The sequence below is a fragment of the Macrobrachium rosenbergii genome, chromosome 55, assembly GCF_040412425.1.
Source record: "Macrobrachium rosenbergii isolate ZJJX-2024 chromosome 55, ASM4041242v1, whole genome shotgun sequence".
In the NCBI taxonomy this organism is placed as follows: domain Eukaryota; kingdom Metazoa; phylum Arthropoda; class Malacostraca; order Decapoda; family Palaemonidae; genus Macrobrachium; species Macrobrachium rosenbergii.
The window spans coordinates 37,226,005-37,245,361 of record NC_089795.1 but is presented as its reverse complement, the minus strand read 5'-3'; the positions used below and the strand labels follow the sequence as shown (position 1 = coordinate 37,245,361).

Here is a 19,357-nt window from a genome sequence, read left to right as displayed (position 1 = left end):
AAACTTTATCTTTTATCTTATTCAATGGCGATTATAAGGCCGAGCTAACAATGGGACCTAGTTAAACTCTTGTTGTATCCAATTCAAGTTACTTAAAAAATATAACATTACATTCTAAGAAAGGTTAGGTACCAAGACCACAACCATCTTATAAAAAATATTCCTCTAATAAATTCAAATGCCCTTTTTGCCCATAAATCTAGATATGAGGAGAAACGCAGTCTTAAACTTTTGCTTCAGTGATAGATAAAAAATGTTTCACCAGCGTAAATATATTTCATATATATATACTGTATAAATAAAAAAAATATATATATATATATATATATATATATATATATATATATATATATATATATAATGTTTACTCATTTATGGTGTGTGTATTTGTATGTATGTATGTACATATATATATATATATATATATATATATATATATATATATATATATATATATATATATATGTATATATATATACATATACACATATACAGTATATTACATATTAGTATAAGTACACAAACATCGCAAATGGGTCCTAATCGTCCACTAGTTAGGACGTCACGCCAGCAAAAAGGCATGGATTCAGTTTTACAGCAAGAGGAAACAATTCATGTACCTAGTAATTAATGGACAGTAGTGGATCACGGTCCAATAACATGGGGCGAAATATGTCATCATAAAATGTTAGTCAAGAACCGATATAAATAACTTGTGCCTCATAACTAGTGTCTCAATGATAGGGAAAGTATTTGATGCCCATTGGTACCCGGATTATTCAGCTGCTGAGGGTTAAAGCAAGAGTGGGAAAAGACATGGGGCACACAACCTCACTTCCAAAGAGTCGAGAAAGTTGGATGGGTGGCACCTTCTTGAGTCACCCACTTCAAGAGAAAAAGTATGACGAAGTGTGTATAGTGTATATATAATATTTTATATAAGTACTTTATATAAATATATATATATATATATATATATATATATATATATATATATATATATATTTATATATATACATCTATATATATACATATAAATATTCATATACAAATAAATATAAGGTCGGTTTATAATCATATGTCTGAATCCCTAAAAATATGAATGACTAAAAGACCCATCCCGTCAGTTAACTGCAAATTCACCTGCTCTAACTAAAGCTAGTCTTTCCCCTCAGCTCTTCGCAGTCGGTCACACAAAGGGCATCAGTATTCTGCGAGATCTCTCTTCCCTATAAGTTTCAATTTCATTCTCTCATAACCACACGTAATTGCGACCTGACACAGGACCAATGGGCAGATGGTGGGTAGGGACGCCCAATAATTTGGAGGCAATTGGGTCCTGCGGGCAAAATGGGACCCGGTGAATCTTGATTAAAGAATCAGATTAAACTACATTAATCATGACCTGCTCTTTTTTTTTTTTTTGCAGACATCGTTTGCTTTCATAAAGCTTTTGTCTTGAGGATTCCACGGGAAAATTCCCAGCCGTCTCCTCCAGCTCATGATTCGAAAGTAATGTCCAGCATTTGTACTTATTATCAATATTGCAGGGTCAGGTGTCTCGGTCAAACAAGACAGTGAAAATCTTATAATTCCAGGATAATACACTGGAACATTTCGAGGATTAAAAAAGCAACCTTGCACTTAACATCCAATCTGTGATGCAATGCTAAATGCCACTTAAATTTAATATTCTAAAAAAAACTGTAATTCATTCTGGTAGCTTTATCTCTGCCATTTACGCTTTGAGTTCAAAGCAAAATCGATATTGTATACAAAACTGTACAAAGTAGGTGAAGGTTTAGAAAGAGGCATTCAACCAAGACCTATAAGAAATTTCACACCACTCCAACACACTTGAGTAAACACCACAATAGAGCATTTCCTCTACCATAAAGTTGTTTGCGTAAAATTTGACGGTTGAGTGATTGAGATCATTCATAACGTGAAGTACCTTGTCTGTAAACTTAACCAAAGGAAATGCTTCAATTAAAACCAACACGAGAGAAAGGGCAGAGGAAAGACGACTGACAGAGAAACAGACTATGACTGAAGTCAGCGTCTCCACCACAACGAACAAGTCAACGTGACAAATTAGAGCTCTGGGTGGTTTGATGCTTCCTGTCGACCTACCAGAGCGGTAAACGAGGCTGAACGATCGGAACTTCTTACCGTCTAACAGCACTGTAATTCGGGACTCGTTACAAAGTGACCCCATGACGCTGTCTTCTTGAGCGCAATTTTGTTCTTGATTCAAAGTGCGGTAATTAATTCGGTTGGATTGCATGATACAGCCTCTTGTTTTGTACCTTCTCTGAAGACTAAGTTTACTTACGTAGTCTTGAATAACATCGGCCAATCTCGGTATGTACCCCAACTCCGGCTATAAGGGAATTCGTAACATTTGAAAAAAACTTCTAAGCATAATGGTTCTCTTATAATTCAACTATAAATGATTAGGTTTTATATGCCTTTTTGGGGAGTGGGTTTGTTTAACAGAAAGCAGAATCGCAGAAAAAATTTACTGAGAGAGAGAGAGAGATTCGCACGAAGGTTATCTGGATCCAAATCTAAATGAAATGAAGGGTCGGTAAGGTTTAAAATGCTTCAAAAACCCTTAAGAACCATTTGGTGAAGCGACACTTTCATCTGTACTCGTCTGCCTAATTTGCCCAGAGCGATTAGCCTGTGGATAGTCTTGGCAACGGTAACAGGAGCAGACTCATAACATGAGACTCAGAAAGAAGGGGAAGGTGGGGCGGGGGAGTGGTAGTGGGAGGAGGGGAAGGGGTTAGGAGTAGTAAGGGGAGGGTGAGGAATTGCGGTACCCATTTAGGGAAACTGACAGTTAGGTATTAAACCCTAATGGATTTTACACCAGACGAAACGCGACCCGATATGGCCTTAAAGCGATAAATAACTTCAGATAAAAACATGGGGTTGGATCTATTTATTTTCTAATTTATCGCAATATTGACCAGGGTTATTAAACCACAAACTACCAGTTCTTGGGATCCCCACTTCTTCAAATCACTTACGGAGCATTCTGTGAAAATGGTTACTCTTTATAACAACAAAACTAACACTAGTTTTCTGAATATTACGCGTGTGCGTGCGCGCGGTCACACTAAAGTGTGCAAAAAAAAAAAAAATCCCAGAGATGCCGGCATAAAGGTATAAATTTTCTCTTCTTTATAAGTCTATCGAGCATCTTCGTCTGCTAATTTCCAATTGCGGTTAGGACCTCTTTCCAATTTCCACCTCGACCTGAAATCATTCAGTTGTTATTTTTCATTTACAAAAATGTCGTCTTGGTTTGTTTTCGAAAAGCTGCCGAAGAAAATGTGTATGAAACACGCTGAATTCAGTCACATGCTTTGAAACTGACTTAAATTTCCACTAATTTTCGCTTGGTTCCGCTTACGTAGAGGAGAAGCTGATGATATTTTGTTAACTGACGAGAGTCATTTTGTCAATTTCAAAGCATGTCACTCCGGATTCAGCATTTTTTTTATATACATTTTCTCTGTCAGTTTTTAGAAAACCTTGGTGACGAGGGATACCCACTGTTCCACTAGGGTCAAGAAACTGCAATGCACAGCCAGAGGCCATGCAAAAGAGACCATCAGATGTCGCCGCCAATAGGCCGAAAAGACTAACGCCCCCTCCCCCCAACCCCATGCGTTTATAGTCGCCAGAGAATGCGCTTGAGCCAGACTTGTTTTGCAGGTCACGTGGAAATGGAAGAGAGAGAGAGAGAGAGAGAGGAACTCCGCCGTTATAAAAGGCGACTTCGGAAATGCCTGGTAATTAAGCTTGAACATCTGTGAAGAAGGGGGTTGGAGATGGGGAAGAGTTTTGGGGGTAAACGGGGAAGGAGAGAGAGAGAGAGAGAGAGGCAGAGAATGTGCAAATGAAGACAAACTGATGAAGAAAAATAAAACAAAGGAGTTAAAAAAGGCAAAGGACGAACCGAGACAAGGAGAAAGGAGGTTGAAAAGGCACCAACGGGGCGGAGGTGGGGGAGGGGGGCGGTGAGCGGTGGCTCAGGCTATATTTCCAAAAGGCACCTGTTGCGATTATCTGGAGTGCTCGCCGATAATGGTTTATTCATGCCGTGGTCTCTCGGTACCCCACCCATACCCCGCCGTCCAATACCCTGTACCCAACAACCGTTTCTCCTCCCCTTTCCGTCCTCATAAACTAGGGTTCCTCATTTAGGATTTTTCTCATATTTTACTCTAAAAGGATCACGTATTAATATGCATTCTTCTCCGTCACGCATGACTTTCTAATCTAAGCCAATTTTTTACAGCCCCAAACGTTAATCTTTTTACAACTGAACTCTTTCAGCATTTTCCCCGACTTTCATAATTTATTTTCGTCAAAAAGTTGTTAAAAAGAAAAAAGACTGAGTGCACTTTAACTATCCTATGGAAAACTGACTTAAAAAGAAAAAAGACTGAGTGCACTTTAACTATCCTATGGAAAACTGACTAACTCACATTCATCAAAATTCCTCTAATTTCTCTATTCCAGCAGGGGTTCCCTGGTTCCCCCATCCCACCCCCGCCCCCAAGACTTAAAAAAAAAAAGCCTAACTCTCGGCTACCGGTACTTCATATTTATGGCGTTCAAGATTTTAACTATTCTAATGTGTACCTTACTTTCACCGCCTTCCATTATTTACTCTTTATCCTGGGACAACGCTCTCCTTTTTCAGCACTGTTCCTTATCCTTGACAATAAAGAAAATGGCATAGAGAGAAATTGAACTACGGCAATGTATAAATAAAACTTTAAGTCTCAAATCTAATAGTAAAATAAAAAAAATTGTGCCTAAACCACTCAAATGCTGGAAAACTTAGTTCACTTGCTGTTTGAGAGCAAAGATTTTCAACCCAAAAAGTTAAGTAACAACATTTAGGAGTTTTGCACACACACACACACACATTACATATATATATATATATATATATATATATATATATATATATATATATATATATATATGTATGTATGTGAATATATATTTTACATATACATACGTATATATAAATATCTGTGTATATATATATATAATGTTTATATATATGTATATAATACTATATATATATGTGCGAGGAGGTTCTAATCCTATAGTAAGTTACGAACAGGATATAATAAAAAGACAGCAATTAACTGAAATCCAGGAAAACAGCGTGAAAAGCTACGAAGGAAACGCCAATGAACTTCTTAAAGGCACGCCAAAGACACCTGCGAAACGAAGAAGGACCGGATGCTGCTCTGCGAATTCCGAGAAAGAAGGCGTGAAAGGTAGGCCCGCGGGAAGGCCTATAATAATCAGCACAGAATCATGTCGGCAGAAAAGGTTGGCCTTTAATCTCATTCAGTCAACATAGGCCTAAAAATTAGGTTTGGTACGTACTTAACGCACGCGTTGAAAAAATGGTTAAACAGTTAACAGATGGAACTTGGCAGGATACAACAGAACGTAGAATTTAGGCCAGAGGACAAGAGCTAGAACCTATGAGTAATTCAGCGCTGAAAAGGAAATTGATAGTAAAGGTTTGAAAGGAGTAACAAAGAGGAAAACCTCGCAGTTCCACTAAGAACCAGTTGCTTGGAGAGTGGAAAGTTTGATGGAAGGCAGGGAGTATGGAGGAGGTACAGTAAAAGTAATGAAAGGGGCTGCAACTAGGGGCAGAAGGTAAGCTACAAAGAACCTTAAGCTATGCTTACAGTACACCTCATGAGGTGCACTGATAGCACAACCCCCCCTATGGGAGATGTAACTTGAGAGCGGCATTTGCTTACGTACTTGTGACACGCTACACTTAAGCATTAAAACTGAGTTTTCACTTATCATGGAATTCTAAACTGCGTTTTAATCAGCTTTCATCGCAGAGTGAGGAATCTAATGTTTCAAGGGTCCTATATGATTCATCAATATGGGAACTACAGCAGGTTTTAAACTCTGGAGGAAATGCTTACATCAACATCATCCCCACCCGGCCCCCACCCCAAAAAAAAAGTGCAACCACCACAATAAATGATTAGTGCACAAATGTTGCAAGAAGGGCTCTGCCAAAGCAGTGAAAAGTGTCACATACTTCTATCAGCGAGTGTGTTAATAGGCCTAGGTAACATTCCATGCGTACGGCAAAGCTACTTGACAAAATGGGCGAATTCCTCTCTTGGGGGCCACCCTTTTCTCTCCCCATCCGTGATACAAGCAATAGTAGTCTAAAGGGCCGTACACACGATCAGTATAACTGTCATCATTCTGTGTACTGTCAGTAATACTGACGGTGTGCGCGTCATGCTGAAGTACCATCAGTACCACAAAATGGTGGTTACTGACTTCAAAATCCAGTCATCAGTATTTGGGCGGGCCTTATATTATCCAAGCTGCTGTGGTAATTACAATGGCAGAATACAATTCCATGACGCAATTACAACCACTGACTCAATATTTCCATGACTTTCTAGGTGAATGGGACAATGATAATGAAATGTATTACCATTAAATAAATATCTACAATATGCTGAATCAATACCCTATTCATGTTTACTTTACGTTGATGTATTCCTTGAGAACAGTAATTATAGCGTCACATGTTTCATGTACTATTCCGCTGATTGTTGACTTTCCCATGACTCCTGAATAACGTAGGTCGGAAAAGCTTCGTCCAGTTGGCAGATAACGGAGAGTAATAGCCAGTCTTTCATTGGCAGATATGCATTCCCTCATAACTGTATTCTTCTTGGTTATATATGGTCTCAAAATCTCTAAAAGTTTGTTGTAACTTATTTCGTCTATCCGAAAATAATGTACAAAGTCTTCCATATCTGTAGTTTTTATCTCATTTAGCAGGTTTAAATGAGAGTAATTCTTACGTTTTGTAAGCCAGTCTTTGAACGTGTGTTGAGTGTACTGACAGTACCAAAATGATGACAGTATTTTTAATGACAGTAATACTGATCGTGTGTACGGCCCTTAACAACTAAGTCATTTTCGCCTGCTGGAAACAATTTGTACAAGGGTGCATCCGATTTGTAGTAAAACGACTCAAGACACAAATTGGCAACTTATCGCATACTCATCACAACTGCCTCTTATGATTATCCAGCACTTGCCAAAGACTCGTTCTCCAATCACGGTCTCTGACTTCCTTTCAACTTGTTTGTGATGTGTGTGCTTGTAAGTTTCTGACAAGCATTTATGAAATGTTTTACTGTAGTGTGGATATACCCTTATACTCTGGACAAACGGGTCTGAAATCCAACAAAAATGATTTCTTCCTTATGAAACATTGATTTTCTATTGTAAGACCAAACTAACCGCAATCACATAAGGTACACTATTTCTTTACGTAGTAAAGAGTCCATCAAAGCATAGTAAAACATCACAGACACCTTTCAGATGACAATAAGTTACTTCAATTCAGCAATTTTCGAAGTTGCCTAGAAACCTATTCAAGAACTTTGAGACTGACAGACGTGACAGTCAAAGCTTTAAATGTTATGGCCAGAAATAAATGTAAAAAACATAAGAAAGACGGAAACATTAAAAGATGGAAAAATGCACCCTCGATTACGCACTCGACTTGTTAATAGCAGTACTATGAAATAAAACCTGTAACATTCTGAAACATTTCGTGATCCCACGACACATGCTACACAAGCACGAACTTAAAATTCCATGACTGAAAGAACAAGTCTGCTGTATCATCACCAGATAAATGGTAGTCGTCAAATTGCAGTGCAGATCAATTCTCTTTCTTTCTTACAGAAAACTGACAGTTTTCCTATTCCCTCTCTTCTTAGGTTTTGTTTCTTTAACTAGATAATTAGGGCCTGTACCTCATATGTAAAACCACAGCAAACCCTTACAGCAGCATTCCTTCAAATGGCACAGAATTTCCCTTTTCAACAGTGAAAAGGAATATAATCTCACCTCCGTCTTCATTCATCGCGAACAAAATTTGTATAATTGGAGAATGCACTGGGTAATGGTTGTCCCATCGTCAGGACACCTTCTGGTGAGATATTTCCTTTCTGCAATAATTAACTCACCACTGGCACAGAGAGAGAGAGAGAGAGAGAGAGAGAGAGAGAGAGAGAGAGAGAGAGAGAGAGAGAGAGAGAGAGAGAGAGAGAGAGAGGAGGTAATTTAATTATGGTACAATATATTTACACCTGTCTAGGTGGAAGTTTAATAAACACTGATAAACTTCCCAGGCTACAGTCACTACTTATTTACACCCTGGTGCTACATAAATGCAGCACACAATTCACCAGTATTGTAACTGTCGGAAAGACTTAGATAATTCCATGGACCCAAGCTGTTCTGAACCACGGACCTACAGTTAGTTGACCAATGCAACAGGCAAATAGGGCTTGTTACACATTATTTAATTTTATTGATATAATTTTTTCCAAGTTCACTGGGAATATTGCGATTTTACTTATTGATTATTCTGTGGTTGTAACCAATTTTATATATTAAACAGAATTACATATGCTACTGATATTGACTGTTTACACATAATGTTATGGCTCTAGTGTAGTTAAGCAAAATTAACTTTTTGTTTGCTTCAACTGTGGCACACTTTGGCTGGTTAATACCTGCCGTAGAGACACTGATGGATCTGGCCATATCTTCCACAACCTTAAAGAAAAGCCCTTCTCTTGCAGGAAATGCTGGTTAGTCTCAAGCTGTGAAGTGCGTGAGCCTACATGGACAGACCAGTTGTATTTGATAAAGCCGAGAGGGCCACAGGGGTAATTATCTCTGGTGCAATTTGGGTTCCGGGTTCCATCTTAAAAGGGGTCCTACACATGAGCTTGTTCATTGGAGAGAGATCGATGACTGGCCTCCAGCCGCTGGTAGCCTTTTTTATGAGAGGTGTGACTACAACTTTGAGATTAGTTACCGATGACTTCTAGTGTATCCTTCTCGAGAATTATTTGTACTTCCATTGGCAGAGCAAAAGATTCTGAAGAGTCTGGAGAGGAAGCTGGAAATGAAACTGATCAGTTAGTGAGGGGAGGGTAACTATCCTGAAGGCTGTAGATGACCCAAAATCAACCCCTTGTGATTCCCATATTGCCTAATACTGTTGCAAGTATTCACCAACTTGTGCCAATGAGTAACGAACACCGAGCTCAGTGACCACCCTTTTTCTTCCACTTCCTTCCCTTCCTGTTTAATGACAGACTGTAAGGGAGTGGCTGACAGCCAGGAAGAGTCCTGACCTCTTCTGGAGTAAGAGCAATACAGGGGACTTAGCCTGGCTTTGATAGAGGACTGGCCCTACATATCATCATGTAAATGACAAAGGCACCACTGAAGGCTTGGCTGCAGTGGCTTTAAGAAACCTTAAAGGCCACTCCACGGTGAATAAAGAAGTTCTGAGTGTCAGTTCTCCTCTTCAATGCCAGCTTGTTCTTATTCTTGGAAAGAGTAAAGAAGTAACCCAGATCTAACCGCTGCATAGCGTGAGACCAGTCTCATGGGAAACCTGCCTCAAATAAAGGACAGGAACACGGCTCATCTTTTTAGGATTATGTTAGTCTACTTGTTAGCAAACTGGTGTGAGCAACTAACTCCTCATAAAAGAGTAAGATCTGCTGGATTAAACCATTTTGTAGTGTCAGAACACTCACATGGAAAACTTGCTTGAAAAATCACCATCCAGAACTTCACATTTTCTTCCTCTAAAGCAACACCAGAAAAATTAAGTTCAACATCATGCTTAGTCATAAGTTTTACCACGTTGTAGCCTGGAATGATGCCATGGCAACTGACTCTATGGCTACTTCTCCAGATGACTTAAATATCCTCCACCCTACGTACCTTCAACCTTAGGTTGTTCATCACACTGCAGACTAATGGTCCACCTGTAAAGGGCAGGTCTCAGCCACCTCTACTACCATGTCAAAGGCAGGGGAGCAACTTGGAAAAGGGACTAGAGGCACATGATTTCTCTGGTCTACATATTAAAGAATCAGTCTCACTTCTCTATAAGGCAATGAAGGTGACAAGGAGTGACCAGAGTCGTCTATTGGTGAATGAGTGGAGAACGGTCACTAACAGCCCCTTGCACTGAAGCACCCAACTCATAAATGATTTGTGATATCACAAGCATGCCCAATAGGGGAGTCATGGCCTTGAGAAGACTTCTTAGCCTTTTTGCAGAGGGCTGCTTTTTGAACTTTCTTCTTATGCTTCCTGCAGTTGTGAGAGAAGAAAATGAAGAAGGTGAAGAGGAGAAAGACTAGGAAAAGGATGCTGAGGAGGAGGAGGAGGAGGAGGAACCTGGATTGTCTCCACCTCACCCTCACCAATGTTCATGGAGAAGGCAACAACCACAGAGACTACAGCAGCAGCATCAGTGGATTCAGTAATTGCATCTCGCTGAAAAGCCATAGCCAGTGACTTGACAATTTGATTCAAGACTCTGGCCTTCATAAAGAGCACTATAAAAGTAAAAGGGGTTTACCTGGAATGCCAATGGAAGGCCACATATAGCTTTTCTCTTAGGATTGTCTTGGCGATACACTGAGGACTGGGAAGTGGGTACTAAGGCAAGTGGGGAAGACTGCCCATCTCAGTGCTATACACAGAAAGAGCAACTTGGTCGTCAGACTTATCACTTCACCTTCTGCTGTGGAGGGGGTTAGGGTAGATGCCAAATCTGTGAGGAGGGGTATGGGATGGGGTAGGCACATATAAAGGAAATAATGATGGTGAATTCACCCAGAAGACACTGGCAGTACCTTCCTCTTCAACCCATATCTCTACCACTGGGAAGGAGATCCAGGTGCACTCTCAGCACAAGCTAGAACTGCTGGTCTCTACCCAGCTTATACAAAGGATGAAGGTCAATGGTGGATATACCCATGACACATGCACGCTATCATGTCCCGGTCATCTATGTTGATCACTCTAAGAAGAAGAAAAATGATCAAGCACCATCATTTCACACACAAACACAATAAGCGATAGCAAAAATACATTTCCCAATCAATAACCAATCACGCACAGGAACACTTCACAGGAAAGCTTCAACAATAGCCATAGTAGTGAATGACAAGTATGTCTCCACAGAACGCCAGTCAAAGGAAAACTGAAGCTGCACAGACGCGTGCACAAGCAATTACCACAAATACTGCCAATTTTTAAACCTTGTTTCCGACTTCAATGACCAGGCCAGCTTGCAGGAAGGACATTCATTAAATGACGACGGTTTGTATCTTTATAAAGAAACAAAATTTGTTGGGCTGTCCTTGATGAAGTTCTGTGTAAAGTGAGTTTATTTCATGAACTGTATACTGCAATGACATGTACTTCTTATTTCACTGGATTCTATATGTTCTGTTAACTTTGGGTTACCAAACACCTACTTAGAAGGCTCACCAGCAGCCTGCTGAACTCCCTTTCACAGACTGCAACATTCAACTCTATCTTGAACACACATACACAAACACATACACACACACACACGTCTTTGGTATCGAGCTGCCTTCTGTATCTTTTACTTCATCTATTCCTGCCTTTATAGTCTTCCTCTCTCCTTTCCTCCTTACACTTCTGAATTACTGTATACTCTTTTCACAGACCATTCATCCTCTACATGACTAACCATCTCAAAATACACTGATCCAACCATTCACCTATGCTAAAACTTTATCATCCCCTCTATGTATATTCACAAATACTATGTAGGTACTTCCTCTCAACTGATTTCACTTATATTCTTTCATTTGCATTCAGCATCCAAACTCCACTTCCAAAAAGGAAAACTGGTTCAACAATCCCTTCATACATTTCAACCTTTGCTTTCACAGACCCTCCAAGTTTCTTGTGCAGGCATTCTGCTACCTTTCCTACTTTACCTACTCACCAATTCAACTCGCCACTAAAACAATCATCCAAAATACTTAATCCCAAGAACTTAATGATCAGCTTCCGTTCTCTCATCGTCCTTAACAACATTCACTTCTCTCGTTTCCTTTTACACTCATAACCTTACTTTTCACACAGGACTGCTTTTAACGTCCTCTTCTTGCAGACACTGTAAAACTAATTCATTAATCTCTGCAGTTTCTCTTCGCTATACATAATCATCTGCAAACAAACGAGTACTCTATACTTCATTTACGACCAACCTCTTTCAGTTTGGCATCTGCATCTACAGTCCTTTCTTCGCTGAAGTATCGCAACACTACATATATAAGTATATATATTCAACAGCAATGATAATACAACGCTACATTTCCTCAAACCCATTTTTACACAAACTCTAGCACAAGCTTCTTTTCTATTGCAAAATAATTTTATTAATCTGTTATTTATATATATATATATACATATATACACACTGTATTTAAAATTACACGGTAAACTTTTCTTTAAAGCCAAAACTGCATGTCAGAGTTGAACAAAATTCCCTATTTTAATGTGCGCTTTGAGTGTTTCTGAAAATAATTTCACTTGCAAATGAGTGGTTTCAGAGATACTGGACCTCCCGCCCTTATATCCTATAACTATGGGGACCACAGTGGGAAAGTGGGTTTTTGAAGGAAAACGCAATAAATGAGATTCAAGGAATTATTTAACATAACCTTAACTAGCTGGGGTGACTCACCATCACTGACCCCATAACATAACCCAGGAGACTGTAAATTAAAATATGGTTGTGACCTAACCTAACCTGGGGTGCCACGTCCTTACCTGGCCCCCACCAATACAACCTATGCCACCGGCTCCTTATTCGAGTGTGTGATGCCACTTGAGAAACTTTCAATAAACCTTACCTTACTCACAATCAAAACTTTTAAGGTTATCAGGGGATGTTAGAATTTAGCTTTGTTATTTCACTCTCTTGCATATTCTCCCTTCCTAAAACCCTGGTTTTCCACTCTGGCCACCCCATAATTGCATAATACAAGAGGGGTCCAGTATATGTAAAACTAGACCACCTAATTTGCTACTAAAATACCAGACACGTTCAGAAGACACCCTAAAACCAAAGAATATCATATTTTCAACAGAACCAGAACTTGAACAAGTAGGTCATCATTGGGTTGTTGGAATACATCCTTGCCATTCAACACACGGTAATTTCCCCCACCCAGAACCCGAGTTTAAAAGCTGTGGTACCCCACAATAAAGGGGTTTGAATGTCCTTCAAGTACTAGTTTATCACTCAAACAACCGTTTGAAACGTTCAAAACGTTCAAAACACAAACATACAAACACACATACACACCGCAAAAACAAATATGCCAAAGCATTTTAAGTAACAAGAATTACACTTCTGCACTAAAGAAACCATGACAAATATTTTCAAGGAATGCCTTAATTACCAAATCCAACATAATAAAGGCGTTCCAAATACGCTAGATATCCTCGCTATACAAAATGACAAGCAAATTACGATCGGGAGCAAAACTTGCGTGACCAACGAATCCATACAGAATTTGTACCAAGTCTTTAAGTGGATAGGATTCATCGGGAATTATCTCGATGACAATAAATTTGCTCAAGGTTTTATTATGATTTTCGTATTTTGCATATTAAGATGATTTAAACCCAATAAAAAAGTAATATAAATACATTATACATATACATATATATAATATAAAATAAGATACATACATACACATATGTATACATATACATTATATACATATACATACATATACATACACATATATATACTATATATATACTAAATATATATATAGTATATATTATATATATACTATATACACTATATGTATTATATATGTATTATATATATATATATATATATATATATATATATATATATATATATATATATATATATATATATATATATATATATATATATATATACACACACAAGAATATTAAGCCAAGAATATCGTTTAATATTCTACTTACTATATCTAGGTAACAACTTACATCCAAGGAGGAAATGAAATTGATGAGTGCTTCGTCTCTGACAGGATATATGGACCGTTGCCTATTTAGAAGCGACAGACAATGACTTTGATAGCCGGGTGGTCAAAGTCACTGTCTGTTGTTGCTTCTAAATAAGGCAACCGTTGGAATCCGCCCGGAGTTGAATTTATATATCATAATGTTCCCCTTTGGTGTAGTGAACTGGATATTAAACGATATTAGTGGCTTAATAAATGTAAACGAGAAAAGGCACGCATGTATATGTGAGACAAATTCATATATGTGTATATATTTACAATACACATATTTACATACGCACATAAATACATGTATACATATACACATACATATATGTATATATATATTTAAATATACATTTTTATATAAACATATATGCATTATTTTTGCATACATATGTCTACATTACATATATTACCATACGCACACCCCACACACACACTATGTGTATATATGTATATGTATGTATAATTAAAATATCTCTATTGAGGACACTGGGATTTATATATATATATATATATATATATATATATATATATATATATATATATATATATATATATATATATATATATATATATTGTATATATGTTTTGTGTGTTTTACAATTTATTAGGACAATATATATGTATATATTTATATATTTATGTTTCACTGAGACGTGTTTCGCGTAACAGTATCACTCGTTATCAACCTACAGTTCACAAGATATTAACAATACACTTCTTAATGATACAACAAACTTGGTAGGAATTTACTGTAAAAAATAAAAAAATTCCAAAAGATGGCTATAAACTGTAATCTAATAAAAACTAAAACCAAAATTTACATAACAGAAATCACATTAAAAACACAAAATATCAAGGTCTGCAGCACATTGAGCAGTAGTATATATATAAATTTATATATATATATATATATATATATATATATATATATATATATATATATATATATATATATATATATATATATATATATATATATATATATATATATACACACAATATAAATGTATATTATTATACATATATACATATATATATATATATTACATATGTTATATATTATATAATTATTATACACATACATAAATTATATATATATATATATATAATTATATATATATATATATATATATATATATATATATATATATATATTATATATGCAAATATATATTATATATGTTATATATTATATATAATATATATATATAAAATATATGTATATATATGTATATGTATATTTATATATACATATATATTTTATACATTATTTATATATATATATGTATATATGTATATATATATATATATATATATATATATATTTATGTATATATATATATATATACATATACAAACTAATGCACCACACAAACCTCTATTGATCTCCCCGATCTAGCTCGCACGGTCCCTAGACATGTAACATAACATTAAGTATCCCTGCACTGCTGATTGCCAACAATGAAGATCTTATGACGTAAATACTCCACCAACACTAATCAGAACTTACCTGATGATATTTCCCGGAAATTTCCAGACGCCTCTGACGCCATAGAGAAACGTCATCACGCTCTACAAATTAGGCGACTTTTTCATACGCGAACTGGTAATTACCTTCAGTGAGCGTCCGCGAACACGTATCCTAACGTATCACCTTATTCGCAATAACACAGTACAAAGTCAAGTTTAAAATTGATACAATCACTTTTGCGACGCAACACCAAAGAAAATTCACTTTGCCTTTACGTCTTCCGTTGTCTGTTTCATCGCACAGACTGATGTTTACCGGCGGTAGAACAGAGGGAACAAGGACCGTGGAAACGCGGCTGGAAACTTCTACAATGCTTTGCATGCATGGACACCCAAAGACGCACCACCTTTTAGAGTTGGCCCGCTCTTTGTTAGGATTGCAAACAATGTATAAGAGAGTACTGGGTACTACCGGTTAAAATGGTAGGCGTTTGCACGTGCAAATATATATCTATCTTTCATATATATACACATGCATATATACATATATATATATATATATATATATATATATATATATATATATATATATATATATATATATATATATATATATATGCATGGGTCCATATGGTACACTTCTTATTAAGGGTTGTTTTGCCATAAAAGTAAAAAAAAATAAGAATCCTAATCTGCAGCAGTTCTATGTGACTACCATAGAATATATGAATTAACCTAACCTATGGCAACCCGACTAGGCCTAGGGAGCTTGGTCCCTCTTCTAGGGACTCTTAAGAGATTGTCCATATTTACCAAAACCCTGACGATTTAATTCTACTGGACCAGCTTACTGACTGCCATAAATTCAGGCTCCTTTGCAACGTAAGCAAACCGACTAGTTCACTTGTGCTTCCTCTGCTTATTCCTCTGAAAGGATTTTTCTTTCTGAAGAAAAGTGTCACCGTCATCTTGTCTGCTTTTGCCTGCTACCTGCTGACTGATGACTCTTAGACCCAAGCCATTCTTTAATTGGTTTCCATATAGTGGCGCCTCAATTTCTGGGGTCACCAACGGCAAAAAAATGTTTGTTATGAATAATTGTAACACAACTTTGAGTATACTAGTTTTACGCGACAAAGCAATCAGAAGACTAATTTGTAAAATCGATAAACAGTAACCTGACGAAGTGTAACTTTCCATTAAAAGTGAAGTTATGACTAATTTAGCTCTCAGGGAAAGGCTAATGCAGTTCTCAGGTTATTACAGGAGAGAAAATGGCCTTTACATCCCGATCACGTAAGAATGAGACAGCATTTTTTTTTTTTAAATATATAGACTCAAGACTGTACGCCTATCGGTAAGTATTGTAAACTCTGTAGATTGCAGATCGTAGGCCTAACAGTTTGCAACATAATATTGCTTTGGATTTTGCCTCTCTTATGCTAAAATACACGGAATTATGGCATAGCAAATTTCCCAAATTAGGAAACCTCGGACCTGGAGGTGGTACTTAGCTTTGCAAGAGATGAAGAGATTGATCTGATTCACACGAAGGGATGACTGAGCACTTCGGGCCATTATAACAAAATAAATAAACCTTAAGGGTCTGAGCTCTGAGGACAGAAACCAACCAAGGTTAGTGGGCTAAGAAAAGGCCTCAAAATCTTCAAGTGTTATAACTTAGAAAAAAAGAAGACAGATTTAAATGACTTTAGGAAAGGGTAAAAAACGAACAGTCACATTCTGTAAACGGCTTTCTACTTTAAGTAAGCACACACGTGAACGTGAGATATATGCTTATCGGGGTTCAAGGCTTTCGTACACGGTAAATCTCGAGGATTCACCAGTATATTGGTGTTACTTATCACAAACTAACATAAAATACCTACCAAAAACTAACATAAAAGTAGTAAAAAATGCGCCGAAGTTTCTTCGGCGAAATCGAGTTTTCTGTACATCGTATAATACTGTATGAGCCGCGCCCATGAAACTCTCAGCCGGACGTGGTGGCCTGTGTTGTTGTGGTGCCAGAGGCACGATCATGAATAACTTTAACCATAAATAAAATAAAAACTACTGATGCCAGAGGGCTGCAATTTGGTATGTTTGATGATTGGAGGATGGATGATCAACATAACAATTTGCAGCCCTCTAGCTTTAGTAGGTTTTAAGATCTGAGGGTGGAAAAAAAAGTGCGGACGGACAGACAAAGCCATCTCAATAGTTTTCTTTTACAGAAAACTAAAAAGTACAATATCCATGTTACGGCAAATGCTCCGTCAACCACCACACAATTACCAAAAGTCTGGGGCCTCGCGATGCGCGGTCATACCACAATTTTCTTTTTAAAAATATTAACTAAACGATACGAATGAAGCAGCAGCTACTGACAACTCAGAAGTTGCTATTTCCAGTTTGATCTAGATGCTGGAGTTCCTCTGGGTAACTGTAATTGGATTCAGTAACTACAATGAAAATTATTCCAAACGCTTCTAATTACATGAAGAAACCATGAAATTATTTACATTAGGTGTTCTTGAAGCAATAGCATAATATACGGAAAAATTATAAAGTTACGTTCGTTGCCTTTGTGAATGGTTTTATCATGGTAAAAATAAAAAAAATGTTTGTATGATACTACTTCTAGCATCCAGTGGCAAACATGCCAATAAATTTAAAACATAAACAAATGCTATAGAAAAATACATGTTTTTTTTCTTATGATTAAATTACGTTTTAATGATTGGCTCCCCTTGGAATAGAATGCACCAAATTTAAGTAAAATGAGTAAATTTATTTTTGGTAAGAAAAAGATTTTCATGAGAAAAGGGAAGTGAAATCTAAGGGAACTCTTGCCTTCCTGTGGGGATTCACATAAATGTTGTATCATTTAATAATTTTCCTAATTTGGCTCACTTTTCAGTAACTCATTTACTTAAGTCAAGCGATGATAAACTACAGGCTCACATAAGCAGTTAAGATTATATTACATCATTAGAAGCACTGATTTATAAACAAGAAGTTTAAAATAGGAAGAGATATTTTATTTCTTTGGGAGAGACTTCCTTGCCCTGTCACAAGAGGGCGATATAACTGTTTCACTGCGGTTGCATATAAAACAATAATACCGGCCGTACAATTTAACCATCAGAATATTACGTGCAGTGTACTTCCCGTGCTTGTAGCGTCTAAATGCGTTAATAATCTGTACTATGAAGTAGCAAAACGCCATTAAGACGGTAAATAAAGGCGGGTTGAGAACCATTTTTCCACAAAGACGTTTTTCTAACAACCTTTTGCAAAAGGATTTCTCTGCTTAATGGGTATTCTTTGAGAACACAACCTCGAAATTACCCAGTCAAGAAAGTCGCGGAGCCCACTGAACTGCTGGAATAAATTTGAGGAGCGAATCAAACTTAAGCTCTTCAATCTACTGTATGTTCCGTGAGGTTTGTAAACCCGAGATGACAGCATTATTATGGCTAATTTCAGTGTTTCTTCAGCTGTATGAGAAAGATTACGCTAATTTCAGTGTTCCGTTCGCCATATGAAGAAAATTTAGCAAATTTGAGTTTTTGATCTATATGAAAAAGAATACGCGAACCGCAGCGTAAATTCAGCTATATGGAAATGTAATACGCGACTTTCATTGTTTCTTCAGTTATATGAAGAATAGAATACACGAATTTCACTGTTTCTTAAGCTATACTAACAAAGATTACGCAAATTATGGTACTTCTTCAGCTACATAAAATGATGAAGAACTTTGCCTTTTTCTGTAAAAGAAAACTAATGAGATGGCTTTGTCTGTCCGTCTGCACTTTTTCTGTCCGCCCCCAGATCTTAAAAACTACTGAGGCTAGAGGGCTGCAAATTAGTATGTTGATCATCTACCCTCCAAT

At 37.0% G+C, this 19,357-nt stretch overlaps 1 protein-coding gene across 1 annotated transcript in view; it reads right to left on the bottom strand.

The window, feature by feature from the left end:
- The window catches only part of LOC136835119 (fucose mutarotase-like), a 55,606-nt gene extending 39,862 nt beyond the window's left edge, over positions 1–15,744 (bottom strand). Inside the window, exon 1 of the mRNA XM_067098283.1 lies at positions 15,496–15,744. Within this exon, the coding sequence (XP_066954384.1) occupies positions 15,496–15,538 (43 nt within the window). The 5' untranslated portion in view covers positions 15,539–15,744. The remainder of the gene's footprint in view (positions 1–15,495) is intronic.
- Between the last annotated feature and the right edge of the window lie 3,613 nt (positions 15,745–19,357).